At 41.9% G+C, this 24,256-nt stretch overlaps 1 protein-coding gene across 2 annotated transcripts; it reads left to right on the plus strand.

Annotated features, from left to right (window-relative positions):
* Positions 1-7,788: 7,788 nt before the first annotated feature.
* On the plus strand, positions 7,789-21,313 carry LOC308424766 (cytochrome P450 4A12B; the record flags this gene model as incomplete). Of its 2 annotated transcripts, XM_080921931.1 has the most annotated exons (12): positions 7,789-7,977; positions 9,287-9,428; positions 9,992-10,036; positions 10,463-10,590; positions 15,655-15,779; positions 16,094-16,248; positions 16,677-16,783; positions 16,876-17,066; positions 17,166-17,299; positions 18,169-18,233; positions 18,377-18,453; positions 21,148-21,313. In XM_080921931.1, the coding sequence occupies 12 exons, from the start codon at positions 7,789-7,791 to the stop codon at positions 21,311-21,313; spliced, it is 1,524 nt and encodes a 507-aa protein (XP_080778057.1). The 2 variants fall into 2 exon arrangements, with proteins under 2 accessions (XP_080778057.1, XP_080778058.1); XM_080921932.1 differs by lacking the exons at positions 9,287-9,428; positions 9,992-10,036; positions 10,463-10,590.
* Between the last annotated feature and the right edge of the window lie 2,943 nt (positions 21,314-24,256).

Raw genomic sequence — 24,256 nt, forward strand, 5'->3', positions numbered from 1 at the left:
ATGCTTGCCCAATAAAAATAAATGGGTATTGCTCTCTGAAGTCATCTTCTGCCTTTGTACACATCATGTTCCTCAGTGTAAGTTTATAAACTTTTGTTCCCTCAGATGAGGTTCTCCTTGGCTAACAGTAACTCAACTGTCAGAACAACAACAACAACAACAACAACAACAACAACAACAAATGGCCCTGATCTCCTCCCTCACTGCAAAACAAACTCCAGTGTTTTTTTTTTTGAGCTAACAAAACATAAGTTTCATAATAACTTCTTAAGTTCAAAGCAATGACTAGTCTGAGAAAACCTGTTTAACTAGAAAAATGTTAAGTTCATAAGAAAACAGTATTACTTTCCAAGCACCTCCTTTAAGCCTATTATAAGTCTGTTTTATGAAGTGAGGAATCCCACGAGAAGATGGAGATACCCAGAAGTGAGCAGAGCCTTAACAGCCCAGGACAAGTGAAGTGCTCAATGTCCTTCTATCACAGAACATATGGGAGTAGAACATCAGTAAGTTTGATAACCCTGGCCACCATCATATGTGCTTCAGCTACAGGGACAATGTTCACTTAAACAGGTCAGTGGCTTCCCAAAAGTTATATTTGGTGGGTGAGGAAAACTTGAGTGCTCACCTTCATAAAAGATTTTATTTTGATCCCAGCACCAACCTAAGCTCTAATTCCAGACCAGACCCAACCTTGCTTAAGGTACACACCCCTGATTTCTAGCACAGATGGAAGCCTAGATGTTTGTGTCATTTTATCAGAATCTGGGGGTGGGTCATTTGAGTTGTAATGTAGAACTTGTGTCTGCTTTGGTGTTGTATGTCTCTAACATGCAAGGAATCTCCACCAAGAATCCACACTGTAAATAAGACCATTCTGTAAATGAGACCATTTCTTCCCCAGGTTTTGTGAATCTTCTACCTCAGGAGTGCCCAGACCTATATGCAGGTGATTGGGATCCTAGGTAACCTATGGAATACCTTTTCTCAGAGTGACATATTCTATAGGATGACTGCTGATGGCCATAGAACGAACCAATGTCTTTGACAGACTAAGTGATCAAGTTGAAAAATACCCAGCTACAAAATGGGCAGTGGTATTACTGGAGAAGATCAAGATAAGAGAGTTAATCCCAGGATACCCTTCTGTTTGCCAGAGTGAGCATATGAAGGAGAGGCTTGAGACTGGGCTTTTCTGGATACCTTCCATGCCTAAGTGTTCATTCTGATGCTTTGAAATGTTACAGTGAGCATGACAGAAAACTGGGCATCAATGTACACCATCCCCGCATCTGCACTTTCTCAGGATAGGATTATTGATTGAACATTGGTGTTTTACAGTTTTCCATTTGTCTAAGTTTGACAGATGAGGGAAGATTTAGACTTTCCACCATATAGTGCAGATTCAGGCAAAATAAATAAATAAATAAATAAATAAATAAATAAATAAATAAAAGGATTAAAAGGGATCAGTAAACCTCCTCTGAGGACACTCATTATTTTTTTTATTTGAAGCTTAGCATTTAAAAATTCCTGATAGACACACTTTAAATTTATTCAAAGGTTCTAGAGACAAACAACTTCAAAGAGCTACTGGCAAAACCTGCAAAGACTTGAAGAAATCCCTTGTAGAATACAAATTGCCATAAACATTTTAAATATTACTGGCATCAAGGATGGTCAGAATTTTTATTGTGCAAATTCCTTAAACACTAAATCCATTTCAATAAACCAAGTTTTAAGGCAATTCTTCATTCATAAACTGGTTCCTAGATTTGGTCTACCCAACGGCTAAGTACTTCCTCCAAGGCAATAACTTTGAATATGGTTGAAACCAGAGAACGGTGAGGTGCAAGTAAATCTACTCTGTGCGAGGACCAACAGGTACTTTCAGTATGTTCCAATACAGTTTGTTTTGTAACTTAATTCAAATATGAATAATTAAAGGTCTTGTTTCTGTGCCAAGTCCTGAGCTAAAAGATAGAACATGGAGATTTATCTTCCACAAGTTCAATGACAAAAACAGAAAGGCATTGTAAGAATTGAGCACCTGCGCTCAGGACAGACATTTTTCCTTCATTCTTGCACTTACTGAGTGGTTTGTGAAATGTTCCAGTTCCTGGCACTGTCCTGGGCCCTAAACTATAGCATATTCATGAAGAAAACACTGATGGTGTCCTGGTTGCACAGGATGTAAAGGGGCAGCAGGCAGCAGGACGAGGCCCACCTACTCATTGGCCTGATACTTTAGGAGGTTCAGGAAGGCATTCTCTGTGATCTCGACATGAGCCGAGGTATGAAATAGAGCTGGGTAAGTAAAAGGTGGGGGCAGCAGTCAATAGAGACCACGGACGCTGCAGCAGCATTCGAACGCCATCGAGGACACCGAAGGTTAGTGCTGAGGAAAATGGCCAGGGAGAGCAGAGGAGCCCAGAAGAGCCAGCTGATGGTGACACACAGGATATCTCTTCAGTGGACTTAGAAGGCTCTTGGTGCTTGTTGGATAAGAGGTGAGGGGTGGCACCTGCGGAATGAGTGGGAGACGAATGGGGCCTCATCCCGAGGATCCCTAACCTGATGCCTTCTTCACCAAGTCATAAAATGATAGGTGTTATATTTTTGAGACCTGGATTAGAGTCAACGTCAGCAGGAAGATAAACGATTTTGACAAAATATGGATGTCTGTAAATCAAGGTCAAGGGTCAAATAGGTGTGACTTGTAAGGAATGAATCCTGGGTGAGTCCATCACAGAGCCTCAAACCTTCAGCTCTGAGGTGGGCTCCAGATCCAGTCTCTGCTGAAATCTACACAATGCTTGAGGCCGTTTCTCCCTCTGTTGCCTCTTTCTGGTGCAGGAAAAACAATGGAAAAACAAGTTATGAATGAGATGAAGGTGGTAATAACCTTGCCCTTGATCTGTTTTGAGTTGCATCTAGATCCCACCAGAGTCTCTGTCTCTATATCAGGATTTCTACTGAAGTTCAAGAATGGGTCCAGTTGTGACTCAGAAAGCTCCAGTAACACTAATGAGGACAAGTACCATACAGACTCCAAGTGCCTGCTGCTTGCCATTCTGTCTTCCTATCATTAGCCCACACCCCTTGCTGTTCTGTCCCCATTCTTGCTTTGCTTTGCTCACTGGTCCTTCTTTCTATTTGCCTCTCTGTGGATTCTCCCATCTCTCTGCCTCTAGATTCCCCATCTGCTTGTCTTTCCAGATTTCTCCTACCTGCTGGTTTGTCAATGTCCTCCTCATGTCTGACCACCCTTTCCCCGCCACCTCCTTGTCCCTGTCCTTTGTCTTTACCTCTCTGTTGTTATGTATGTGCCAATGTGGCTGTTCCAGTTTGCCGTTGTGAACAAACACTGTTTTTTATAGATTAAACAACATATACTTACTCTTCCATATTTGTAGGTCATATGTCTGCATTAACTTCCCCTGAATAAAACAATTTTTCCTCAGGAGTTCTCAGGGGACTTCTAGTTCTAGAAGTTTTAGTTTCATCTTCTAGTTTCTAGAGCTTTGAGCTCAACGCAAAGTAGATTAGGCCCACCAACAATCATCTCTTGTAACTGAAGTCAACTAATTTTAGTCATTGTTCACAACAGAACTAAGCTAGTTTTTAATTGAATGACTAGGTAATTCATCACAGTCATGGTGAACTTAAAAGCCAAACATGACATTTCATAGTTACTAACTTATTATGATTCATCCCTTTGAAACTACTTAATCTGCAAACATAGATTTGGTGGATACCCAACCACTCTGAGGTTATTTTTAACTATCAGAGATACAACAGACACACTCTTCCAACCGTGGTATATAACATTAAATTCACCCTCCCCAAATAGTGTAAAAGCATGGTCCTTCTTCTCCTTGTTGTTCTTTGACTTTCATATTGTGATATGAGAGAAGTTAATATATCTTAATTTATATGCAAATGATGTTGGATGGAAGAACAAATATTAATATACATGACCATATTTTCAAGAACATGAAATGATTGGCCTTTACACACTTCTGTTTTTTTCTACTAATGACAAGGTTACAGTAGTAACCATTGTCTTTCACTATCGGCTCCATAGTCCCTTTGCTTTTAGAAGGTTCCTCAGTAGGTTGTCTTGTCTTTACATAGTGGAATAACCCAAACCTTCATTCTTTGAAGTTCTGGGGTGCTCAAAATTTTGCTTGAATTAGTTTGTGAACTTTTTCAGTTTTCTTCAGCAAAAAGATGTGTTAAGAGATAGGAGACCCTCGATGATAATTCTGTGTTTCAGATGTACTTTCTCTTTCTTCTTTGGTAAGGACTCTACCAAGGTCATCCTGAAAATCAGGATCTGTTATCAAACAATATAGTAGTTATTTTTGGTCAGGAGCACAATCACCCCAAATGCCAAGTACTGGTCTTAACTTCAAGGTCAATAAAATAGTGGTTGTATTTGAATAGAATTTTTTTCTCTCATTTGATCCTTTAGGCCATTTGACAACATGATTATTGAACAAGGAGAAATTTTATTTTTTGTTCAGCCACTAAGGACAGCAGGGAATGTGCCATTCTTATTTCTATACCTTGATTTCTGGACTCAGCATGCCTGGTTGTGGGATAAATAGTGATGTACTGGACATTGATTATTTTTATTTTTCATACAATATATTTTGATTATATTAAATTCCAAGTACACATCAACACTAAAGAACATTGCCCTCTAGCTAGTACTCTATATCAAAAACTTTTACAAAGTTATTTCTCTGGTTCTAGGACTCACAGCTGAGAAAGATATACTCAGTAATTGGCAAAGGAGAAAAGACTCAACAGACATTAAAGGACGGACGTTGGCAATCATTGGATCATCCCCTACAGAGGAGAAGTTTAATTTGAACTCAGTCCAAGTTCAAGCTTCATTACTTCCCAGTCACTTTTCTCACTGTAATAGAGGACACCCTGTGAGTTCAAGAGATGAGCTGGTATTATAATTAAGACATAGGAGGCAGGTGTTTTTGACTTAACACAGCACAGAAGGCAACAGTTGGCTTGCTATGGAGGGAGAACTGGTTTCTGATGGTGCATTGGTTTCTGTTGCTTATGATCTTGTGCTTGCTTCTTGCCATCTGGCTATTTCTGGTGTTAACTGGCATTGCTGTCTCTGACTGGAGTCTTCCCCTCCTGTGAGTCTGTAAGCTTGATTGTGATTGGCAAGGGGTGGTGGTGGCTGGAGCACAGTATCTGCCCCCAGGTACAGTTGTGGACTGCAAGCTTATTTTAGGTTTTATACCCGAAGCTAAGGATTAGAACCATTGGCAACAAACAAGAGAGAACATACTGGCTGGTTATACAGTGCCCACCTTTGATCCCAGCACTGAGGAGGCAGAGCCAGAAGGATCTCTGAGTTTGAGGCCAGACTGGTCTACAAGAGTAAGTTCTAGGACAGTCAGGGTTGCACAGTGAGACCCAATTTCAAACAAACAAACAACAACCCCCACACCAAATAGTGCTCTTTCATTTCATTATGTAAGTAATTATTTTCTTTAAAAATGCCCCATTTCAGCAGAAAGAATGGAAACAGCAACCTCTGAAAGCAGAAGGTGGGGAGACCCTATAGAATGTACCAGAGACCTGGGAGGTGAGAGACTCTAGGGACTCAAAAGGAGGGACCTTGGATGAAGTTCTCCACAGTAGGGAAGGGAAACTTGTACAGTCAACCTCCAGTAGAGGGATAGAAAATTAAGTGGAGAGATGAGGTTGCCACCCCATAGTCAAAAGCTCTGACCCACTATTATTCTTGTCTGAAGGAACTGCAGGGACAAAAAAATGGATAAGAGCATAAGAGAAAGGAGGTCCAGTGACAGGCCCAAATTGGGATCCAGTTCCAGGGGAGGCCCAGGGCTCTGACACTGTTACTGATGCTGTGGTGTGCTTGCAGACAAAAGCCCTCTGAGCAGCCCAACAAGCAGATGAAAGAGTCAGATACAGATACTAGCACCCAACCAATGGGATCAGGACCACTGTGGCTGAACTGAGGAAAAGCTGAAAGAAGCTGAGGAGGAGGGTGGCCCCAGGGGAAGACCAGCAGTCTCAATTGACCTGGACCCCCGAGATCTCTCAGACACAGAGCCACCAATCAGGCAGCATACACCAGCTGATATGAGACCCCTGACACATATACAGCAGAGGACTTCCTGGTCTGGCCTCAGTGAGAGATGATGAGGCCCTAGGGAGTGGGGAGGCCTGGTGGGATGGGGCTCAGGGGTGGGAACATCCTCTTGGAAATGGGGGGAAAGGTATGAAATGCGGAATGGTTGTGGGGAAGACTGGGAGGGGGATGAAGTCTGGACTGTAAAAAAAATTAAAGAATAAAAATAAATAAATTCATTTTAAAATGTCCATCTTATCTGTATTATTTTCCCATACTTGTACAAGTATTGCATCGTGGTTTAGAAGAAAAACCGGTATGTTTAGTGGTTTCAAAATGCAGAAATACTAATGTGCATAGACTTTTTACTTTAAAAAGGCATGTAAACTTCTTTGACATTAGTTAAGCTGTTAAATTTCTCCTAGGCCTTTCTGTTAATGCTTTTAATACTGTCACAGGTGCATAATCACATCAGGTTCTCTGTCTAAGTGTTTCTACCAGGGACTTGCCCATTTTGGAACAACAAAAATAAAAAAGTAACTAAAAATTTTAAAATAAAAGTTTTACTCAAGATATTTGGCTTTTGGGCAGCAATTGAAGGTTTTTTCCTGTAGGTAGATAACATCAGTGTGCTCTTGATTTTCAAGTTTGGAAAAGTTGAAATTGATCCCAATGCAAGTTTACATTGCTGCCCTGGGAACAGGCTGACCCTACCTTTGCCTTTAGCAAATAAAACAAATAAGGAAGCACATAGGAATAAAAACATTTAAACTGTAGTATGTGAAGCTTAACTCAAACATGCTCAGCCTTAAGCTTTCTATATCTCATTTCCGTTATCCTCCAGATTTGCAAGTTTTTATTAGTCATCATAGAAACCACAGGCCGGGACACCATTCTACAGAACACATAAGGACATACAATGCTTAGTTACAAGTTTAAGAGTATGTAGTTCATATTAGTGGAAAAACCACAGCATATCCTATTAGATATCTAAAAAGGGATTAGGTCTCATGTTACAAGACACTGAGTTCAGGGAAGTAAGGTTGCTGGCTGCATCTGTAGTGGGGCCGACCTCAGTTTTAAGCTTCCTGAGTCCAAGTTCAATGCATCTTTCACCAGCACAATTACTGTTATGCATGATTGGATGGTAAATGCAGTAAGACCAGGGGAGTATGTCAGAGGGTCCTGGTAGAGACAGCTTGGACATCTTGTCGAAGATCCTACCAAATGCTTTCAATGAGTTTTTCTCACCTACACCTTCAATCTACCTATTTGTCATAATTTTCCATCCCTAAAAATCTTAGATATACTACAAAATCCACTTCTAATGAACTTTTAATTAACTAAACCACGAACTCCTTGAATTCATCTTCTGTCCGCTTTTTTTTTTTTTTTTTTTTTTTTTTTTTTGTAGCCCTTTCACAAATATTTGTGAGCAATGTGGATCGAGTGCCGCCACTGTTATTTGATACACCTTTCATTTCACTGCTTCCCAAAGGAGGTTGTTCAGGTTTATCAACCCTGGTCTCGAAATCAAGCTCTGCTCACATCCATCTCCCTCCCACAAGTAGGTGGGGCAATCTTTCTGGGGTTTGCAGACACGAGGGTGTTCTGTGGAAGGGAAGGACAGTCAGTGGTCCAGGAGCTGTTGTATCATGAGTGGCTCGGCTCTGAGCTCCACCATATTCCCAGGAAGCATCTATGAGTTCCTCCAAGCGGCCTCTGTGCTCAGCTTACTCCTGCTGCTCTTCAAAACAGCCCAGTTCTACCTACACAGGCAATGGCTCCTCAGAGCAGCCCAGCAGTTCCCATCACCTCCTTCTCACTGGTTCTTTGGGCACAAGGTAGGAAGGAAAGAGAAGGGTGGGGGGGAGAGCAGGGATGATGAGGCTCTTGGAGAACAAGCACCAAACTTACAAAGCAGAGATTGTTATAAACCAAACCAAGTTTCTTTATGGGACAGCTGGCTCAGGATGGGACACATCTCAGGCTGGGCTTACTCCAGCAACAGGGGCTCACTGCTTAAAAGACCTTGGTCTTGCAATTTTCAACTCTGCTGCTCACTTATGAAGATCTATCATATGTTCTGAGAGCCCCAGACTTGACAGCTGTGGTTGGTCCTACCTGAGCCTTTTTCTTTCCAGGCTGAGCAATACCTACAGCCTTGCCTGTTCCAAATAAGCTGGACTTCTAGGTGGTTCCCTGCCACCATTTCTCTGTGATCCTCTCCCCTGGCACAGAGCTTGTCTGAGAACACAGCTACAAGTGTGGTAGAATCTGTCCTTTGTATGGTAACAACAGGCAGGAATCACAGGAGTCCCTAAAGGGACTCACGTTACTGTTGGATAAAGTGACTGACCCTCTATGTTTACATTGAGACTGAAAGAGCTGACTCAGTGAATGATTTATGGGTTGAAATCCTGGGGGTCATAAAAGTAGCTCTTTAGATGTAAGAGTCCATTGCTAGAGATGCACTGTTATTCAAAGTCTGTTTATTTATGGGCCCTCCTACGCATACCCTGCAGTGTGTGCGCTATATTGTTAAGAGCACTCTATACCTCAATGCCCAACCAAGAGCATGACACACTGTACAGTCTCCAGAAATGAGAGGAAAAAGTCTAAACTGTCACCTCCGAGGGGATGAACACAGAATTAGGTCAAAGGCTTCCAGGAGAAGCATATGACAAAGGTTGCATAATGACCACGTTTAAGGAGATGAGAGTATGCGGGAATACAGCTTCATTTTAACAGGAGCACAGCATCTGGCTCATATTAATTCGTAGAGGAGAGCAGAGGTCTGGATGACACCATAGGTAGGTCATCAAACTCTGCTCCAGTCTTAGGTTGTTAAATTATTTTCACTATATCCCTGTGGTGTTGTGCCTTTTATTTAGAGCCAATAACTCAAACAAAAGATTTTTCAAATTTTACTCTGTAGGTTTTGTTTGTTTGGTTTTTGTTTTGTTTTGCTATGTGACAGTGTCTTGCAAGGTAGCCCAGACGGCCTTAAAATCACTATGTAGCCTACATTGGCCTCATACCAGCAAAGATCCTCAGGCTTCGACCTCCCAAATGTTATGTTAGGATTACAAACATAACTTACTACAAGTGGCATGAAATATTTTCAGTGATTCATTTTTCTACTGATATCAGATCCCCAAAGACCTGGAGCTTCAAGATATTCTAACACGGATAAAGAATTTCCCAAGTGCCTGTCCACATTGGCTCTGGGGGAGCAAAATGCGCATCCAAGTGTATGACCCTGACTACATGAAACTGATTCTGGGGCGATCAGGTCAGAGTGAAACTTCATCACCATTGCAAACCTTCTATTCTGGACTTATGCCTGGATCCATGACGTTACAGGAAGAAGTGGTGATTCAGTTACTAATGCCAAAACAGTTCCTTTCATTTTTCCTAGCATATGCTCAGCAATATTTACGAATCATTTACCCTTTTTGAACTAAATTGGGGTGGTTCAGTTATACATATAAAAGTAAATTCCATACGAATAGTGACTTGAGTTTGAATCTTCTAATTGTTTCTGTTCTTGGTTATCATGGATAACCAAGCCATTGCAGTACCACAAGGCTTTTATTCCTTGGAGTCTAGGATATAATAATCTATGTTGCTTGCCAATTTGACATTCTATTCCTGGGGATAACTAGCTTCTGGTTCAGGGAGGTTGCACCCTAAGACAAACTATCAAGGTGCATAGAAGGGGATGGAAGACAAAGAGGGATGGAAGACAAAGAGGTAAACTGCCAAGGGGCAGTGATGAAGATTTCATGTCTCTCTCTGTCTTATCTATAGCCATCTTTGTTTCTAGTTAATGCCTTACTGTATTTTTTTTTTCAGACCCAAAAGCTCATGGTTCCTACAGATTTCTAGCTCCCTGGATTGGTATGTACAGCCATATAAATGTCAATTGTGGTCACTCTCCACTTGAGTTTGTCAAGAATGTTATTTTGACTCAGTGAGATTAATGGGAGATGGACCAATTTCTTCAAGATGTAAGGTTTCATTTAACCTAGTTTCTCTTCTAACCAGACATTAACCTCCTCCTTGTGTTTCTGTATCTCCTATTTATGAACATTCTCGACCTGACATGTATACATCCTTCCCTCACTATTCTGACTCTTTATCCTGTAGCTATCATGATCACATCATATGTACCGACTGAAGAAAATGTGTTGAAAAGTACTAGTCTTTTTCCACCCATATTTTTTTCCTGTTCCTCCGAGACCTCCAATATTTTTCTCTCCAAACAGCCCCCAGTGTTTTAACCACAGTGCTTATATAATTATTCACACACCTCTCTCTGTACAGGGTATGGTTTGCTTCTGCTGAATGGGCAGACATGGTTCCAGCACCGACGAATGTTGACCCCAGCTTTCCACTATGATACTCTGAAACCTTATGTGGGCATCATGGCAGACTCTGTTCGTGTAATGCTGGTGAGTCTTCTGTCTCTGTCTCTGTCTGTCTGTCTCTGTCTCTCCCTCTCTCCCTGTGTGTGTGTGTGTCCCTCTTTCTCTTTCACCACACTTCACTCTCATGCCTACAACCCACTCACAACACAGCACAAACTCAGATTCTACTCCTTACAATAAAAAACATCAGACACAGTCACATAGAATTACAATTAATTCATAGTGTGAACCAGGTTCTTCACCATTCCATAGAGAAGACCAAGTATGGAGAGAGAGGAAAAGGGTTTAGGGGAGGAGAGAAGAGGAGAGGAGAGGAGAGGAGAGGAGAGGGGAGGAGAGGGGAGGGGAGGGGAGGAGAGTAGAGGAGAGGAGGAGAGGAGAGAAGAGGAGAGGAGAGGAGAGGAGAGAAGAGAAGAGAAAAAGCATAATGAATACATGGCCAAGTCTAACAGCATGCTTGATGAATGGTGAATCCTGCCAGACAACAATGTTAGCTATTTCTCTTCCTTGTATGTCCTGGATATGGCAGCTTCAGTGACCAGTGACCCCAAAATGTCACTCTGTCCTGGGGCCCAGAGCTTCTACGTAGAATTGAAAGACACATACAGTGAAATGCACACCAGGGCCACATTCTCACAGCCAAATGTGATGTACCTCCATACCCCTTATGACTCTCATTTCTGACTTTATAGTGCTCATTAAACTTTTGATGGATGAGACAGAGTAAAGACCAAAATGATTCTCATTAGAAACACATGGACAGGCCCATGTGCTTTATCTTTCTTGACTATTTTTATACTCATATTTCCATTAGTTTTTCTGAGTTTCATTCATCTACCAGAAAACTGAAGGGTTCCCTAATGTGTCTTCATCAGCTGAAAAGTTGTAACTGATTTACAACATACAAAGTAAAGATATGTTTACTTTCATATTTTTTCTAAGAAATGGGTATCAGATATTTATTCACACTTAATTTTCTAAAAGAAATATTAGTAACTTCTGTTGCTGATGTAATCTTAGACCTGAGAAGAGGTGCCAAAGTGAGAAAAGGTTTATTTGGGCTCATAGTTCTGAGGAATGCAGTCCACTGAAGTGGAAAAAGCATGAGTAGTCATTTCATGATCTCAACCAGAAAGAGAGAAAGAAGAAGACCGGCACTTCCTTAGCCTTCTCCTCTTTCATTCCTATTTAGTCCAGGATCCTAGCCCACAGAGTTGTGCTCTCATTCACAGAAGTTCTTACTCCCTACATCGATTCTACTAACGCCTACACAGCGACACACAGAGGTGTGCCTCAGTAATGCCCTTGGTCAGTCTTTTCTTTCTTTTGTTTTTTTTTTGGGGGGGGATGCCTAAAATGTATGTATGTATGTATGCATTTATTTATTTATTATAGTTTCATTATTTAAAGCAATGTTTATTTGTTTTAGCATCTGAAGAATTTATTCAGCATGGCTGCAGGGGCATTGTCACCATGCTGCCACACACGGACACATACACAGATATAGCACAATATCTATATTAATCCTGAGCACATCCCTTTTGAGGCTCATTTTTATATATATCTTCATATGACATAGCACATCATTTAAATGATGGATATTTTCACTGCTAATTTTCCTTGTTGACTTTCTCAAAATCTTCTGCAAATATCTTCAGGAGTCCAGTACATAAAGGATGTTTCCTTCTGCCATGATTGCAGTAGTAGTACCATCTGCGGCAGGGTGAAGCTTAGATCCAGGAGAAGTTAACCCTCAATATACGATATTTGCTTCTCCAAGTACAAATTCCATGGTTCTTTTATTAATTTGCTAATATGGCAAGATAAGAGAATATTTATAAAGTAATCCTAATGTTGGATTTTAAAAAAGTCCTTCTTTTTGTCTAAAAGAACAGTAATTCTCCAATTACTGTGAGGATTTCTGTGTTTTCATAGTTTTTGAACATGAACCAAGATGAAGGGGGCAATGATAAGAAAGGGCCTGGAGTGGGAAGGTAATTGAATTAGAAAGTGTTAGGCACAAGGAAATCCAGCATTGATAGTTGGAGCTGTGTCCTTAAGACAATCTTTAAATTTAAGTATTTTTTAATCGTATTCTTCCCCTTCTCAAAGTCCTTTCATATCCTCTCCCCCTTGCTACTCACACAACTTTAGGTTATTTCTCTAAAATCAAACAAAACTCCAATATAACATCACCCCCTTAACCAGAAAACAAACAAACAAACAAAAAAAAAAACCTAAACCCACCAAACTGTAACCAAGTAAAGGCAAGGATGCACACGCACACACACACACACACACACACACACACACACACACACACACACACACACAGAGAGAGAGAGAGAGAGAGAGAGAGAGAGAGAGAGAGAGAGACCATAAAGCCGGTTATATGTGGATCAGATAGTCTTAAACTTAAGACCTACCATAGAGTAGTTGATAGACCCAGTGTCACTTGATTGGAGAAAATTATTTTTTCCTTCCCAAGCAGACATAAATGACAGTTGTTAACCTTTACTCTAGTGGCTAGTATTTCATTCATTAATCATTTATTCATTATATGAATATATATTATATTTAAAAAATATAACAGAATAAAATAAGATAAAACAAAAACTATCACATGGAATGTGGACAAGACAAATCGACAGAAGAAAAGGGCCTGAGAGAGAGCACAAGAATCGGAGACCCTCTTGTTCACACATCCAGGAATCCCACAGAAGCACCCAATAGCAAGCTTTAATACAGGCAGTGTCTGGGATTCTCTTTTCCGTTTCTTGTATTCTGTTGGTGAGTCTTGCCTGCCTGGTTTCTACTGGAGTTCCTAAATCTTTTATTTACAGATTTCCCTCAGTTTTTCTTATGGATTCTATTTTCACTTTTGGGACTTGTGTGGTTTTGTTCATTTTCTTCCACTTATTGCTATGTTTTCATGGATTTCCTTTTTTAGAAGTGGTTTAATTTCATGTTTTGCTTGGACTTGTTATATTCATTTAAGATCCTCTATGAAGAGAAAAGATAAGAGATCAAACTAATAATAGACTCCTCTGTTTGAAGGCAGGTGGCCATTGACCCTCAGGCTCACAGTCTACTTTGCAACTCTTCAGCTATAACTGCTTTTTAAAAAAGAATTTATTTTTATTGTATATTTTATGTATTTACATTTCAAATGTTATTGACTTGCCCCCCCTCTCCCATTTCCCCTGCTCCCTCCCCCTGCTTCTATGAAGATGTTCCCACCCATCTACACCCACCTCATCACCCTGGCACTACCCTACTCTGGGGAAATGAGCCTTCACAGGACCAAGGGCTTCTCCTCCTATTGATGCCAGACAATGCCATCCTCTGCTACATATGCAGCTGGAGCCATGGACCCATCCATGTGTGTTCACTGCTTGGTGTTTTAGTCCCTGAGAGTTCTGCGGGGTTTGGTTGGTTGATATTGTGTTCTTTCTATGGGGTTGCAAACCACTTCAGCTCTTTTAGTCCTTTCTCTAGCTCCTCCATTGGGGTCCCCGTGCTCAGTCTGATGGTTAGCTGCAAATATCTGAATCTGTACCTATAAGGCTCTGGCAGAGCCTCTCAGGAGACATCCACATCAGGCTCCTGTCAGAATGGACTTTTAGTGACAGCAGATGCTGGTGAGCATGTGGAGAAAGAAGAACATTCCTCCATTGTTGGTGGGATTGCAAGCTGGTACAGCCACTCTGGAAATCAGTCTGGATGTTCCTTAGAAAATTGGACATAGTACTACCTGAGGACCTAGCTATACTACTCCTGGGCATATACCCAACAGGTCCTCCAACATATAACAAGGATACATGCTCCACTATGTCAACAGCAGCCTTATTTATAATATTCAGGAGCTGGAAAGAACCCAGATGTCCTTCAACAGAGAAATGGATACAGAAAATATGGAACATTTACACAATGGAGTACTACTCAGCTATTAAAGAACAACTTCATGGAATTCTTAGGCAAAAGGACATAACTAGAAAATATCATGCTGAGGGATGTAACCAAGTAACAAAAGAAAACACATGGTATGCACTCATTGATGAATGGATACTAGCCTAAAAGCTCTGAATACCCAAGAAACAATTCACAGACCATATGAAGCTCAAGAAGAAGGAAGACCAAAGTGTGAATGCTTCAGTTCTTCTTAGAAGGGGGAACAAAATACTCATGGGAGGTAATACAGGGACAAAGAGTAGAGAAGGGACTGAAGAAAAGGACATTCAGAGACTACCCCACCTGGGGATCCATCCCATATGCAGAGACCAGACCCAACCACAGATTTCTTTAAGGAGTTTGTTTCCACTTTAAGGACATCTATTGTATTCATAAAGGGTGTTTTAAGGTCTTTTACTTGTACTTTAACTATATTGGAATATTCTGGACCAGCTGTGGAAGAGTTGCAGGACATGTTGTCCTGGCTGTTATGGTTTGTAGTTTTATGCTGGTAGCTAGGCATCTGGGATTGGGAGGATTACAATTGTAGATGGTAACAACTTATCTTGTCTTTGTTTAATAGGTGTTTTTTCCCTCTGTTTCTGTTTCCTCTCTAGTTTTTAGGAGAATATTGTGGTTGTATTTTGCCTATTAGAAAATCGTTTGGGGTGGTTATAGGTATGGGCACTGGGTGCTCCAGGTAAAATCTGCTTCTGAGTATTGGGACCTGAGACTTAAAAATAGAGATGGATTTTAAGGGCTTTAAAAAGAGAGGAAAGCAGGGTATTCCACCAACATGGGGGCAGGAAGTGAGGAGAGGCAACAGCAGAATTCCATACAGAGCTGGGCATAAGACTTGAGGATTGAACTTAGAGGAAAGGAGAAAGAAGTGAAGATCTACAGAGGAGAGTAAGCACAAACAATTAACCTACCTCTTTTCCTGGTCAGAACATTCTGTGTTCACAAGGAGTCCCTTTGGTGTTTCTTATTTTAACTAAGTTGACAATGAAAACCAACCATCATAACATCTGATACAGGAAGCTATAAAATCATATCTAGAGATGAAGGAAATGAATCTGTTCTAGTTAACACCAGTCTTCTGGGAGATGTGGAATAAGATCTCACCTTCCATTACAGGATAAATGGGAACAGATTGTTGGACAAGAGTCCACCCTGGAGATCTTCCAACACATCACCTTGATGACCTTGGACACTATCATGAAGTGTGCCTTCAGCCACGAGGGCAGTGTCCAGTTGGACAGGTGAATAATATCCCTGAACTAAAGAATCTTTGGTTTTGCCAACTAACGAGTCCTCACCTGAGAAGCAGATAGAACAGCTTAGATGCTAACATCCACAAAACACAAGATTCTCTACCATGCCTCAGATATACTACAGATTTCCAGGCAGGTGGAAGTCTGAAAGGCCATGCTATCGTCTTAAGACATGGTGGTTACAGGGGTATAGATAAGACAGAACAACATGCATCCTAGTATTATCTCTGTTCAAATTTATATTTGGACATATTATCATATTTGAAACATATTATTACTATTCTGTTCTGCTGTTTTCATAGAAAATACAAATCCTACATCCAGGCAGTTGAGGACCTGAACAATCTCTTTTTTCTCCGTGTGTGGAACATCTTTCACCAGAATGACATCATCTACAGTGTGTCCTCTAATGGCCGCTGGGCCAACAGTGCCTGCCAACTTGCCCATGATCACACAGGTTCTGTCTGTTTCTTTTCTCTCCCCTCTTTTACCAGGGTCAGCCTAAAGAGGCCAACCATAGTCTCTGAGGCAGAGCCTCAGGATGAGGCAGAGCTCTAAAGGATGTAAAATAAACCCATGTTGGGTACTTTTCTTGTACAAGGAAGCTAAGACGTAGGATACTAGATGATACGTAGTTGTTACCTGAGGCATCACATTGGTGATATTAAATGAAATCATTCCAGCAGAATCCAAAAAGTTCTTCTCCAGTTGTTAACCCTATGGGCAGCCTGATCTCTGTCGGGTGTGCTGGCCTCTCACACCTTCCCCAGCCCTTGATCATATGCATTCTAACCTCTAGAGGGAGTAAAGGTCAGGAAGAAGGGCATCTGGGTGTCCTAGGAGTTGTGCTTTTGTCTCTGCCTGGTAATTACTATCCTTGGACAGACCAAGTGATCAAATCAAGGAAGGCTCAACTTCAGGATGAGGGAGAGCTGGAAAAGGTTAAGAAGAAAAGGAGATTGGATTTCCTGGACATCCTCCTGTTTGCCAGAGTGAGTGTATGAAACCAGATGAGAGACTTGAGATTTGTCCTAGAATCAGAGTAAGAAACAAACATTACTCTCCCATCTGTGGCCTTATCCAGATTGAAAATGGCAGCAGCTTATCTGATAAGGACCTTCGTGCTGAAGTGGATACCTTCATGTTCGAGGGCCATGACACCACAGCTAGTGGTGTCTCTTGGATTTTCTATGCTTTGGCCACAAATCCTGAACACCAGCAGAGATGCAGAGAGGAGATCCAGAGCCTCCTAGGAGATGGAGCTTCTATCACCTGGTGAGTGGGAGCTCAAAATGGGTAAGATTTCTGACTTCTGGTAATGGGAAGCTCCTGTTGTCCCAGCTCTGTGTGACTTTCAGATGAGCCTCATTGCAGGGATGACCTAGACAAGATGCCCTATACCACCATGTGTATCAAGGAGGCCCTGAGGATCTACCCACCTGTACCAAGTGTGAGCAGAGAGCTCAGTACACCTGTCACCTTCCCGGACGGACGCTCTTTACCCACAGGTATGAATTCCCCAAACCAACTAAGCAGGGGCAAAGAAGAATTGGAATGCCAAAGTTCTTCAGCAGTTTTGAACTAAATGAAATCTCTAATTAATTTTCCAGGCCTTATCAGAAGTGATGAAATAATTTTTACTTCAAGTTAGGATATAGTGTGTGAAGTGCTTTACATACGGTTGGACTTGAGATAATTCTCAGGAAATAAATGCCAACCCCTATACTGAACTTCAGCCTTTAGGAATTAGTTGCTAAATTGTTATTTGATGCAAAAGAGAACTAGGTTAGTATTGAGAAGACATGTTTTTTTCTATGGGTGAAGGCAAGTGAGAAGGTTCAGGGACTCCCATGTCATGGATGAAACATATTCCACTGTCTGAGGATCCCTCAAGTTGTTAGGAGAGTTCAGCTGAAGACCAGATCTTAGTTCCATATCATGGTAGAAAAACACTCACGTAATCACTCACACTGGGCGTGATCTCCCCCTGTGCCACGGTGAAGCTGTGTGTACAAAAAAAGATCATCAGTCTTGCTGAGGCTCCAGAATTTCACCTTAAAATGGGTATACAATAGTTGTTTTTGGAAGCAGCCTGTGAATGCTGAGTGTGGAAAAGGCTCACAAAAGGCATTTGATGAAAGAGTTATCATTTACTTAATATAATAGTGATTCTCAAATGCTTTCTTGTTCTCACATCTAGGCTCATGGTTTTAGGCAAGTAAGTCACACTCAAGTGATTTACCAAGCCCACCCTACTTCTCTGTGATGGAAATGATAATTCCAGCATGCAGACCGTTTGTGTGTGCATAGTCTCTGCTGAATATAGTGCCCCAGCCACTGGCATAACCAACCATTCTTTGTACCACTCACCCCACAGGTATCCCAGTCATGCTCTCCTTTTATGGTCTTCATCACAACCCAACTGTGTGGCCAAATCCAGAGGTATAATGGGCGGTGGGAGGTCAGGGGAAGATGTCTCAGGCCCAACACTTGCCCCACTCTCACTCCTGAACTTTTGGTCCCTTCATGAGTTGGAAGCAGGAGTTTGACTCTCACCTGCCCTGAATCTGGTATTCACACTGCAGGTGTTTGACCCTTCTCGATTTGCACCAGAGTCTTCCCGACATAGCCACTCGTTCCTGCCTTTCTCGGGAGGAGCAAGGTGAGGTGTTCATTGTGGGTAAGGAATGGAGACTAGGGTAGTCTCTGGGTACATATCTGTGATTCCCTAGGTTCCTGTGTGACATCTTCAGGTGTTTGTAGGTTGGGGACATTTTCTGTGTTCCCCAAAAGAGTTGGTATTTAAGGGTGCACCTGGGTAGGGGGTGGTGGTGGTGGTGGCAGACTACTCTTCCCAAAAGCCGTGTAAGTTCACATCAGTGTGTATGTGTGTCCAACTTCAGTGTATGCTGATATATTCACCATTTCTAGAATATAAATCTACATACTTAGGTTTTTTTCATGCCAACTGGCTCCGAGGCATTTGTTTCCCTCCTCTGTTGTATGTCTTAAAGGATGAATGAATGTCTCCTTCATTCTCAACCCGTCTTAGCACCTCTGTTTAATTTACGGATCAGTCACAACAACGACTAAAAAGCTTTTTGTGTGTGTTTTTAGAATTGTGTTGAAGCAATGTATGGAAAAGTTGAGAGCCCACTGGGGTAGGGTGGACACCAATGAGTTTTCTTCTATATACTTTTTATTTCTAGTCCAACAAAACTTCTACTGCATACTAATGTCTGGTTCCCCAGTGAGCAAACTTTGGAGAAGTTTACACTGTAGGGTTGTGGTCCACTTGTCAGCTTTAGAAAACGGGGAAAGTTGAGCTAGAAAGATACAGTGCAGAGGCTGCTATATGGAGTGTGTGAAGGCTAGAGGACTCAATCATCCTGTGGAAACTGCCAAGAAAGTAATGAAAATAAAGAATGCTTTTCTCTGCCCACAAGTCTGTGACTTCTATCATGACAAATCAATTATCACAGAACAGGCTGTAAGCATATTGTTTTTCCAGGATAAGTTTACCTAGGGGTGAACACTTCCTCTTTGGGCTCAGTTAGAAATCAGGATGAGGTCATTGACAAACAGAAGAGAATCGGGTAGTTTAGTTACCATAAAAATATTGCTCGCTGCATACTCTAATGCATTTTTGTTTTTTAAAATTAGTAGAATCTGCACACAAAAGTATTTATTAAAGTTAACTTTTCTTGGACCAAGTCCTGTGCCACAACAAAAGTGCAGAGACATAGGGCCCTGCCTCCAGTTCGGCAAGAATGGAAAGCTGGTTTACAGAATCAGCCACACCCTGGGCAACAGACATTTCTTTCTTCTTTGATTCCTTTCTTTACTCACTGAGAAGTTATTAGGATGATTGACAGCCCTGGCACTGTCCTAAGCCCTGGACTGAGCTGTAGCCTCCAATGATGCGCACCAATGGCAGAGGGATGAAGACTAGATGGAGAGAGGGACAGACAGACAGACAGACAGACACACACACACACACACACACACACACACACAGAGAGAGAGAGACAGAGACAGAGACAGAGACAGAGACAAGTAGGAGCTGGAAAAGCAGGAGGTGGGGAAAGATACAGGGGCTGCAGCTGAGTCATCTAGACACACTATCCTATTAGTTTGGAAGAGTAGGAGGGTCAATATAGGAGAGAGGATTGGGGGAACCAGTGAAGCCCAGACAGAAAACTGAGGGCTGCATACAGTGACTGTACTGAAATAGAATTTAAGGCGGATGGGTGCTCACGGATGGAGGAGGAACTGAAGTCTGACCACAGAGTGAGAGGCTGACAGGCAGGAGCTCGAGGATCCCTAACTGAGTATGTTTCCCAGGAACTTCTCCGTTAGCATCTGACTTCTATGTTAGAACCATATTAGCAACGTACCCAAGACAGTGATTCCTAAGAGTGTGAGCCATCCCTCTCTATGTTGCTCTGAGCAGTAAAATCCCACTGGTGGATGAGAAACTCTTATATGGGGAGTCAACTAGCCAAAAGCTGCTCCTAAGAGGGCTGGCTGGTCTTAACTGGCAGATTCCTTGCCTCTCAAAGCAGAATTAGAGCCAGTTTCAAAAGGAAAAAAAGGGGGGTATTTGTAAAAGACTAAGACAGCAAGAAAGGACATGCATGACAGGAACCTAGCATAACTGTCCCCTGAGAGGCTCCACCAAGCAGCTGACTAAACAAATGCACAGACCCACAATCAAACATTGGATGGAGCTTGACTGGGGGCTCCAAAGGGCATAGGAACTCCACAGGAAGATTAACAAGAGTCAACGAACCTGGATCCTTGGGAGCTCTCAGAACCACCAACTGAAGAGCATACACAGGCTGGAATGAGCCCCCCCAGATTTAAGGCAGATGTGCAGCTCAGTCTTCGTGTGGGCCCCACAACAACTGGAGCAGGGGCTATTCCTAAAGCTGTTGCCTGTCTGTGTAATATGTTCCCCTAACTAGGCTGCTTGGTCTGGTCTCAATGGGAGAAGATATGTCTAATCCTACAGAGACTTGATGTGCCAGAGTGGGCGGGGGAAACTCAGGGACAGGGCTTAAACCTCTCAGAGGAGAAAGATGGATGGGAAGAGGGTGTGAAACAGGAAGAGTGTCACTGGGTTAAGTGGTTTTATGGAAGAGTTTGGAGAGAGGATAGTATATAAGGATATAGGATGTAAGCAGGAATTAAGACCCAAGGTAGAGGTATACATGTGTGACTGACTCGTAGGAAAAGGGGTCAGGCTGAATCCTATGAGAGAGTACCCTAGACACCCAGTTCTATGCTAGGGCACAGATGACAGAGCCCACACAGAGCCTGACACCACTTATTTTATTGTCCCTTTCTGACCCAGGAACTGCATTGGGAAACAGTTTGCCATGAATGAGCTGAAGGTGGCTGTGGCCCTGACCCTGCTCCGCTTCGAGCTGCTGCCAGATCCCACCAGGGTCCCAGTCCCCATACCAAGGCTTGTGCTGAAGTCCAAGAATGGGATCCACTTGCGTCTCAAGAAGCTCTAATCATCTCCGCAGGACGAGACAGCTCCAATGGCATGCTGTCTGCCATCTTGTCTTTTTGTCACTCACTCTTGTCCCCAGCCCATCTGCTCCCATCTCGTTCTTTTTCTCACCTTGTTCACCTCCACCCACATCTGCTGTACTTCCAGTCTCCTTGTCTGTGAGTGTTTCTATCTCAACATCTTCTGGGATCCCTATCTGCTTTTCTCTCTACCCTCCCTTACCCAACTGCATGTTTGACCTTTAGCCTTAATTAAAATTAAAACCCTAACTTACGCCCTGCCTTCTCTTCCACATATTTCCTTCCATTCCGCTGCTTAAATTGAGCTTTATACCGGTGTCATAATTAATTACAATAGAAGTATGTGCCCTTATGGTTCTAAATGTCAGGTGTTTTTCATGAGTTCATTAGAATGAAGCTAAGGTCATTGCAGTACCATACCCCTGGTTATTGCTGTGCCTCTGTTTACCTTTTCCATCACCTATAGCTGCATTCTTAGGTTTCAAGGTCATCTCTCCATCTTTCCAATATATGCTTACTTTGTGCCTAAAGCGGTAATGTTGGCCATGTTCTTAGTTCTATCAAGATTAGGACATGCATATCTGAAAGAGCCATTGTCCAACCAACCTAACACAGTCCTTCCCTGACTGTCACCTCATCTGTCCTTATAAATCTCCCCTTCAAATTCTCCACCCACCAGCTTGTGTTTTAAGAGTCTTACCATCTTGTCTCCCCTGCAATAAAGTTCATAAGGTGGCGCGTTGTTCCTATACTCTTTGAAGGAGAGGGAGGGAATAGAGAGAGACTAATGGGAAGAGGGACTTTAGGCGGCTAGGGACAAAGGTGACATATGCTGGGTGGTATTATGAATCTCCCCCAGACTGGCAATGCGAATCCCACATGTTCCAAGAGGCCTCGCCCATGTGTCATTTGATAACTATACTCACAGAACTGTAATGTTCCCGTGTAGCTGAGCTTAGACAACAGGCTCTTGTCTGAGAGCTCAGAGAAAGAGACACTTCTTATGGAAAAATAATCAGGTCCCCAGGCTATTAAGGGATTAATATCACTCACATTTGATTCTTCAGAAGTGCACCAAGTCAGAGCCACTTTTGAGATGAGCAAGAAAGGCTTCAGGTTTGGTTAGTCATATGAGCCTCAGGAACCTTGTTCTTCACAATACTAAGAAGATAACGTAGCTTAGCCGTGCCATGAGCCAGCTTTCCTCACACTAGAGTTTGACAGTTCTTAGGAGGTCTTGGTGAATGCAGCTGCTGAGAAGGACAAATAGGCCTTGCTACTCAGAGATCCCAAGCAGATGCTCCGACACAGGTCTTCTTGTTAGTCCCCTGCCCCCTCCCCCTCTCTTTGATAACTCTGAAAGAGAAAGGACCTCATTAATCCTGCTCATAGCTGGTTACTGCCTGAAAGTTGTGGCTCGTGTCCCTGGAGCGTGTTGTCTACACACATAACCCGTGCATTTGCAGTAAGTTCCCTGGGATGTTGCCTCTGCTTCTAACACCCTCCCCGACCCCCGACTTTGAACTTGCTTCCCTTGTTACTTGTAAAACAAATTTTTTGTTTTTCCATATTACTTATAGGTCAGAACCCTGGATGCCATAGACAGCTCTCTGAGGCCTTTTGCTTGGGATATGATGTCATTTTATGCTTCCCTGAGTGGGTTTCACCCCACTTGCACCACCTCTAGGCAGAATGTTTCTCCCCGTTCCTCAGCTTTTCAGGTAGTTATATTAGTTCACTTTTCTTCTGAGAAGGAATAGAAAATGTCAGATTGGGCATTAGTACTTGGCATGAAGATTGAAGCAGGAAAGTGAGTTGAGAAAGACAGGATATTGGCAGTTACTTTGGCATCATATAATAAAGTTCACAGTGGCCACACTCAGAGAACAGCCAAGGCATCTCACTCTCATTATGACCTAGACCTGTGAGTGCAAAAAGGAGCTGAACCACACAAGAGCAAGTGTCAGTATTCAAGCCCAAGATGAATGGGACAGATAGAGACCTGACATTGACCCAAGAACTGGAGAAGTTGATCAAGAGACAGAAAGCAAACTTTACTTTGTACATGGTAACCTGGGCCTATGTTATATACATAGAACAAAAACTGGAGAATAGAGTGGCCCACATCATGGCAGAGGATATTCTCATCACAGAAAATGAGAACATAATAGAAAGTTCTATGCTCAATAACACAACTGTATAACCTATGCAACATCAGGCATAAAACTTTAACAGAAACTTCATCATAGAAAGTGTGGATATGACCAATGGACACACAAGAACATATGCTGCACTGGATTTAGGCATCAGAAAATGAAAATTAAAAGTCCAGTAGGTAACCCTTTGAGAAGCTATCATAATGTATTTAGGGAAAATAAAAAATGTTATTTTTTAATGTGTCTAAGTTGGAGCTCTTTTGTGTTACAGGTAAAGCTAAATTGGTACTGCTACTTGGATCCAAGACAGTAATTTCTATAAAATTAATAGAACATTTAGCAGTTAGTTGACTCCCATGTAGATTCCAAAAAGAACTAAAAACTGGTGCTAAAGTAAAGACTTGAGAATTAATACTTGTTGCAGCATTATTTGCAAAAGACATAAGGTAAAAGTTAAAAGAAAATACCTATCAACAGGTAAACTAATGCCAATAATTGACATATATAATATATACACAGAGTACAATAATATATACCAACTATATATTATGTATGCCAACTATATATGATGATAATGACTAGAGATATTAGAGAGAGCTAGCTGATTTACTTGCATAAATTTTAAAACTTTGTAAGAAATCATTTCAACCTAAGTAGTCTGTTACCTTTTTGTTCTTATATGAGAGCAGTTACTAAGGACTGCTGTCTGCTGTACCAGGAAATTGCAAGACCTGTACTCAGCTACCCATGAAGAACAACTGTGTAAAC

Source organism: Micromys minutus (assembly GCF_963924665.1).
Source record: "Micromys minutus genome assembly, chromosome: 9".
Lineage (NCBI taxonomy): Eukaryota > Metazoa > Chordata > Mammalia > Rodentia > Muridae > Micromys > Micromys minutus.